The sequence below is a fragment of the Rhincodon typus genome, chromosome 11 (genome assembly GCF_021869965.1).
Source record: "Rhincodon typus isolate 14 chromosome 11, sRhiTyp1.1, whole genome shotgun sequence".
Lineage (NCBI taxonomy): Eukaryota > Metazoa > Chordata > Chondrichthyes > Orectolobiformes > Rhincodontidae > Rhincodon > Rhincodon typus.
In genome coordinates this window covers 21577130-21585067 of record NC_063342.1, presented here as the reverse complement: position 1 = coordinate 21585067, position 7938 = coordinate 21577130, and the positions used below count along the sequence as shown (strand labels likewise).

At 40.5% G+C, this 7938-nt stretch overlaps 1 protein-coding gene across 1 annotated transcript in view; it reads right to left on the bottom strand.

Moving 5' to 3' along the window:
• The window catches only part of LOC125484413 (trifunctional purine biosynthetic protein adenosine-3-like), a 7675-nt gene extending 674 nt beyond the window's left edge, over positions 1-7001 (bottom strand). The window contains exons 1-6 of the mRNA XM_048603049.1: positions 6892-7001; positions 6135-6283; positions 4038-4133; positions 1614-1788; positions 968-1079; positions 339-484 (exon numbers count right to left, since the gene is read on the bottom strand). Coding sequence (XP_048459006.1) covers positions 339-484; positions 968-1079; positions 1614-1788; positions 4038-4133; positions 6135-6283; positions 6892-6929 — 716 coding nt within the window. The 5' untranslated portion in view covers positions 6930-7001. The remainder of the gene's footprint in view (positions 1-338; positions 485-967; positions 1080-1613; positions 1789-4037; positions 4134-6134; positions 6284-6891) is intronic.
• Positions 7002-7938: the final 937 nt, after the last annotated feature.

Here is a 7938-nt window from a genome sequence, read left to right as displayed (position 1 = left end):
AAAACAGATTCATAATATCTTAGCCAATTGTGATCACATACTAGGGCAGCACTGGAAACAGTAAAAGAATGCAAAAAGATACATTCAAGCTTAATTGAGCTTACAAACTAAAGCTGCTTAAATCTAGAATATCACTAGACAACGAGCCTTTGGCACTGCTACAGCAAATCACTCCACAGTACAAACTTCATTTCCCATTATTCTGCGGTGCAGTAAATTGGAGCGATCATTAAAAGTGCTATGCCACAAGTGAATGAATGACCCTCTCCTGAGATCCAGTCTTTCAACCCCAGTAAAACATTTATCCAAGTTGCTCTTGGTATATCCCATACACATACAATTGGATAAAGTTGACAATGATAAACAGAAAATAAATTTCAAACAGTGTTGGGCTGGCAAAATAAACCTTACTTACAGAAACTTCCTCTCCCTCAAGCAGTTCCTCCACAACTACTGTTTCACCAGCAGAACCAAAGGTCTTTTCCTTTTGGAAAGAAAAGACAAGTACACTTAGTTCAGTGTATTGCGTATCAGACAGGAAAGATCTCAGCTGATTTGTGACAACCACATTTGATCTAGTACACTGATAAAAATTTAATAAACTTAAGTTTAAGCCACATTATTGCCTTCAGTTTCCAATTTAAAGCCTGAACAATTCTCTTCATGCAGGTCATTGAAGAATACAGGTGGCCTGTGGCACTGCCTGCCCTGGTAAGTCTGTGCACAGCAGATTAATTTCTCCTTCCAACAGTCTTGTTACTCAACTTACTGAACGCAAAAAGATATGAAGCAGATGCTCAGTATCCAAAGTTACATGCAAAAAGAATGACTACAGCATCTCAGAAGTCCTTCAGGAGGAGAAGGCCTTAAAAGGAATTTCATCAGGAATGTTCCTTTCATTCAGCAAAAACCAGATAGCTTTGAATGGATTAAGCCTTAGATGAAAAAAAACTCAGTGGTAACATACCTGCATTATGTCTTGGACTGCTTTGCAAGCCTCTCCTACATCAGCTGCTACAATAACACCTTTCCCAGCAGCTAAACCACTTGCTTTTACGACCAGTGCAGGGAAATCAGCACTAAAAGACAAGCAACAATTAATTAATTGTAATATATGGGATTTCCTTGCTTGGAACCCTCCCTTTCTTGTACCATACATCCTATTCCCGATTTTTGAGGCTTTTCAAACAAGTAATATATTGTGTTTGTACGCCCAGGAAGTAATCTAGAACAAAGCAAGAAATCTAATGATGTACACCTTGTGTTCTGCTGCAGTTTTTAAATCAAATCTATTTTGTTACACAGTTATGCAGCTCTTGAATAACTTTCTTAAAATTTGTGAAGAAGTGCGATTTGGGTTTCACGATTGGCAAAAACATGGAGGCAGATAAATCTAATTTTTACATGGCAGTTGAGATTTAGTTGCAAGTCAGGGCTCAAGGACATCATTTAAAATATTCAGCTTTCAGTCTTGACATTTACTGTGGAGCTACAAACACTGAATTACAGAGGCTCAGTCATATATCACATCAACATTAATGGGAAGGCCTTCAACATGCAAGAACAAAATCTCAATTTAATGCCTGCACTATGTAGATGAATGTCCTGCTTACTGCTGGATGAAACCACATGCTTCCTCAGGGTCGGTGAAAGCTTTCCATCGAGCAGTAGGAATAGCATGTCGATCCAAGAACTCTTTAGCAAAATGCTTGCTAGCTTCCAGTCGTGTTGCCTTTGCTGACGGACCAAAGCATCTCACTCCTGCAGCTGTTAGGTCATCAACAATTCCTAAAGAACATCAAGAGTCAGAAAACCAACAGATGGTGAATGCTGCAAGACAGTTAAACAGATTATTTGAAGTTCTTGAATGGCCTTCTGATTCTCGTCTAAACTCAGATGTGGAGAACACTGAAGGGGGAGAACTGGACAGAAGGAAGATATAATTTTTAAGCTCAGATAACATTCATCTTACATATATCAATGGCCAGCTATTGGTTAGAAATCCTGCATGATTTCCCCTATTCCCATCTTCATGGACACACGTCTTCACTTAAATTTGTTGTTGATTTCTTGAAAAATCACGACTTTAAGTGAATTCTATTTTCCCATTTAAACCACAGTAAAAGCTGCAGTTTGGTCCTACAGAACATTTTTCATCAGAGGCAATGCATTGAAGCATCATACCCTGTAAATTGAATTTTTTGTATGGCTAAGTTCCTATGTTGGTAAATGAAAAACCTTTCAACATAAAGTGAATTCTAAAATGTACCACAAAGGGAAGATGGTCGTTTTCTCCTTGCTTTGCTCTTACTGCTTATCCTGCTTGGTGAAATTCCCACTCACCACATTTCCCACGCTGACCACCCTGTTGCTGCAGACATTGCTTCTCACTGATCTTCTGAATTGCAGCCTGTGCCACTCCCAGACTCACCCTCTCACCAGTCCTTAGCCTCACTCAGCCTGCCACTTGCCTCTTCACTTCTCTTGAGCCCTCGCGAAGATTGAGGGAGCTGTGGTGGCACTAGCACTCTGGCGGATATAACTGCAGGGGGTTTATGAATTGTACCAGCTCCAACACGGCATTTCTGCCCTATCAGGACTTGCACTTTCACAACAAGAGTTCTGATTTTACAAACTATGTTTCACTTTGGTGAAGGTGCTGAGCCTAGATACCGTACGAAGCCAGAGCTCCTGAGCTGTCAAACTGTGGGTGTCAACAGTACAGAAGTACTGAGCTGGAGCTATTAAAATCCATATCTTCAATGTAGCTGCATTGCCAGGGCCATGACACCACACCAACTTGTTCAGGAACAACATCAGACTAGTGCAAAATGGCCATGGTGACACAGAGGAAATTCAGTCACTGGAAGGAAGGGGCAGGTTTAACATCAGCGGTGGTGCAGCTTCTAGAAACAGTTAATAGCCATATGGAAAAGTCGGGTGGCACAGAGGCTCAGTGGTTTGATTCCAGCCTTGGATGACTGTCCATGTGGAGTTTACACATTCTCCCCATGCTTGTGTGGGTTTTCTCCAGGTACTCCGGTTTCCTCCCACAGTCCAAAGATGTGCTGGTTAGGTGGATTAGCCATGCTAAATTGCCCATAGTGTGCAGGGATGTGCAGGCTAGATGGATTAACCATGGGAAATACAGGGTTACAGGGATAGCGTAGGGGGGTGGGTCAGGGTGGAATGTTCTTCGGAGGTTCGGTGTAGATTCTTTGGGCTGAATGGCCTGCTTCCACACTGTAGAGATTGTATGATTCTAAATGTATGCTGTTTCAGAAGAGGCAGCATTGATTTTTTTTTTAAGGCAAAATAATTGTAACTAACTTGCTGGAGTTTATTTGAAGAGATAACTGAAAGGGTTGATGAAGAGAAGGCTTTTGATGTGGATGCCCAAAAGGTGTTTGATATAGTGCTACATACAGACGTGAGGAAAAGTGATAGGTCATGGAATAAGAGATAGTAGCAACATGAATACAAATTGGCTGAGGGATAGGAAAACAGCGAGTAAATGGTTAACTGGTATTTTTCAGGCTGGAAGAAGATTTGTAGTGGGGTTCCCAATAAATCAATATGGTGTTCCTGAGTTTCCTTATAAATGAGCTACATTGTGGGTACATGGATCAATTTCAGTGTTTGAAGATGACACAAAACTGGTGTCACAAGACAAGTTACATTGAGGCATTTAAGAGGGTGCTGTTTATGTTTAAATAAATTATCCAATGTATAGAGTTACGGGGGAAAAATACGTGAGATTGGCACCATGTTAAAATGCTCAGAGAGACAGTGCAGGCATGATGGGTTGAATGGCCTCCTTCTGCACCATAACAGTTCTACGATTCTGGAGAAAAAGCAGTGTCAACCTTCCTCAGAACACTACAGTTTTGTTATTTCTTTGCTCCCCTTTAAGGCTGTTCATCTTAAAGAGAGCTAATCATTCTTCTAAAATATACTGACACAAACGTCAAACAGACCTCCTCAAGCTGTGGAAAGCTACTATCCTGTGGAATAATCTCAGAGGTCCTTTTACTTACCAGCAGCGAGTGGAGCTTCTGGTCCAACTACCACCAGGCCAATATTGTGATCTTTGCAGTATTGAGCAAGAATTGCATGATTGCTGACAGAAACAGCTGCAAGGAGAAGAAGAAAAACAATTTGCGTCCCCAGTGCATAAAATCATGACCTGCTTTTGTCGGCTTGACCTTCTGTCTTCACAGTTTACTAAAACTAATCTCACACTTCTACTCATCAGCTTCATGCAGCGGCTATAAGCCCCAATCTTTGGTGTTCATGAAACTTGCACAAAAAGATGACACCGTCCCAGTCACACAAAGACAGTGCGTCAGAGAAATGTAGCAAATCATATTTTTACTTTGTGTTGTGACCCAGATACTTCAAAACTCATGATCTGGATCCCAGCATTTCTGATTTGTAATTGATTGTCATGAATTTTTCAATTTTAATCCATAGGAATTCAAAAACGTGAGACACTAATTCCCACTTAGTAAGGTTTTGTTCAAATAGATTTTTTTTCCCCTTGAACATTTAAATTATTTAAAAAGGGTCATTTACTGATTTACTAAATGGTCAACATCAAAAAGGGCTATCTATAACTCAGTTAAACACATTACTACATCGAGATTTTCAGTTCAGTTCAGGAGGCCAGATGAACAATGTCAGTGTTTCGCAATGGTCACCAAAATCCAAAGATCAGATTGCAATCTCTAACTCTTAAGAAATTAGATTTTTTTAAAAAGGTGAAAATGGGAAATCTGAAATGAAAGTCAGAAAATTTACTGACTTCATCCCATCTGCTTCAAGCATAAACTCGCCTGACTGAGTGTATATTGCCCACGTCCTTCTAGGCTGAAAAAGTCACAGGTTTGGAGGGTGCTGTTGAAGGGGTGCAGGTGAACTGCTGTAGCACATCCTGGAGAAGGTGCACACTGCCGCATTTGGTGGGCAGAGCGAATACTGAAGGTGTTAGACAGAGCACAAATCAGACAGTCTTCCTGGTTTGTGCTGAGCTTCCTAAAATCATGGGAAGTGTGTGGCACATAGACAGGCTATTTGGCCCACTGGGTCAGTGTGGGCTGAAAAATGCACCACCCAGCCTAATCCCACTTTCTCAATTCATGGAAAATCAACATTCTTGGAAGCGTTGTTGGAGCTGCACTTATCCAGGCAAGGTGGGTGTATTCCTCACACTCCCGACTTGTCCTTTGTAGATGGTGGACAGACTTTCGAGAGTTAAGAGGTTGTGAGTTAGTCACTGCAGGATTTCCAGTCTCTAACCTGATCTTGTAACCACAGTATTTATATGGCTGGTCCGGATCAGTTTCTGGTCAATGTTAACCCCACAATGTTAATAGTGGAGGATTCAGTAATGTCTTCAGGGGTAACGGTTAGATTCTCTCTCTCTCTCTCTTACTCTCATTGGAGATGGTCACTGTCAGGCACTTCTATGGCACAAACGTTACTTGTCTAGGCAGTTAGTCTGTGGTTCAGAATAAACACCAATAGCACTGGTTCAATTCCTATACTGGATGGGGAGGACTTGCAATCTAAAACCTCAACCTTCTCCTCAGAGTAGAATGCAGTGGTAAACAACTCTTCACAAAAATTTGTCAAGGAAATGGGTCAGGATGAAGCTTCAGAAGATAATGAGTCTAACGTCTGCCTTTAGTTGGAGCACACACGAATGAATGAACGACTACCAAAAGTCAGTTTCGTCTTGTTCAACACAACTTAGCATTCTAAACCATTTTTACTGTCAAATGCAGAAAAAGTTAAAGGTCATGTCAAACCACTGATCCTTTAACAACTGGATCTGTGATGACTACAACAGTTTTTGCAAAGTAACGGTAGTGATCTGTAACCCAAAATTCCATGCCAGCGTATTTAGGATCATCACTGGTGAAAATGCCAAAGAACAAAATCATATTGACCCGTGTACTTTAAAAGTATTTCCCCTTTTCTGGTCACAATTGACTACAGCAATTTAATTATAAATTAGTTGTGCACTCATTTTCTGTCTCTAGATTATAATATGCACACACTAAAAACAAAATATGTAGTACTGTTAAACGCATCATCTGAAACAGAATTGGGTAACAACAAGAACACCTCACCTGAATTGGAGATTTTTTCATTTTCAGCTGTTCCAGCATTTCCAGGGGCAACGAAAACCTGCAATACATGTGGTGACTGGGCCAGCTTCCACGCCAGGGCGTGTTCACGTCCCCCGCTGCCAATAACAAGTACTCGCTCACCCATGGTCCTAAACATAAAGTAACCAAGTCCATTGCAACAGGTTATTTTATCTTGGGCACACAATGACGCAGGACAAATCCAGTCATTAGCACATAGATCTACTGCACAGCTTATAAAACACAAAAAAGGGCATCTTTCTTGGATACAGTAGTCAAGTTGCTTGCTCTTTGAGAGCAGCAAATCAATTAATCAGTCCTTCACACACAATTGCAAAGCAACCAAGGTAAATATCACACATTCTTCACCCAACATAGTATTATTTACAAGAAAATTAAACAAACTAACACATAGCAACCTGTCCGAAAGGAAGGCTAGCTCAAGCCCACATTGAACAACAAATAGATTTGATAAAATATGTTTTAGATTCAATGTGACAGCCCATAAAATAAAGAGGGATGCTCAGTCTAAATGGAAACAGCAAAGAACTGAACTTCAGACAAGTTAATTAGAAACAGACCGCAATAGCATGAGCTCTCAAATCTGACCTTTTAAAGCAGCTCGAGATAAAACAAGGTACTATCAATATCATGTAAAAGAATGGAATGATACACTTAAAACTTTTTCTCAACTTTTACAATTTCTAACAAACTTCAACCAGAAAGACCGCAAATTTACACATGTGGATTGGAAAGATATCCTAGTCCATGGAACATACAGTTTTGTGAATAAACTTTAAAAAGGATGAACACAGAACATAGTTTAATTCACAAGTCAGGCAAGCAGAGAGACCTCATGATCTACTTGTGACTTCCATCTCTCAGTCATTAATAAACCCTTAGCAACAGAATTAGCTCAGCCTGAAATACAATATATGGCATGAGATTTAAAAAAAAAAATATACGGTCACAAGATAATTATGGATAAGTAAGGTCACTGGGTCCATCTTAATTCATTCAAGCAGAAAGACTCCTCACATCCAATGGTTTCTGAAAGATTCCAGATTATCACCTCCATCTCAGCATATAGCAATCTAGTCTTGTTGGGCAGCACAGTGGCTCAGTGGTTAGCACTGCTGTTTCACAGCTCCAGGGACCTGGGTTCGATTCCACCCTCGGGCAGCTGTCCGTATGGAGTTTGCACGTTCTCCCTGTGTCTGCATAGGTTTCCTCTGTGTGCTCCAGTTTTCTCCCACAGTCCAAAGGTGTGCAGTTTAGGTGGATTGGCCATGCTAAATTGCCTGTAGTGTTCAGGGATGTGTAGATTTGGTGGGTTATAGGGGGATGGGTCTGGGTGGGATGTTTGAGGGTTGGTGTGGACTTGTTGGGCCAAAGGGCCTGTTTCCACGCTGTAGGGATTCTGATTCCGATTCTAGTCCATGAAACAATTACTCTGGCTGAAGAAGTTTTAACATTTATCCTTCAATAGTTTTAACATGTTCAAATCAAAATTTAATTTGAAGTAATAGTCTGGATTTACCTTTAACCATGTCATTATACAGTGGTACAAGATTTCCTCTCAATTTCCCCCTTTCCAGATTGAAAAGCTTAAATTTTTCTAGACTTTTGTCACAAGTCAAACCTTTGACAGCAGCGAGCAGTCATGGGCTCTTTTTATGCTCTGATTGGTATTTCAATATCTATTATTTCTCACCAATCAGAACTGGATACAATATTCAAGATATAATAGTTGATTTAACCATCTGCTGTAGTTTGACACCATCTG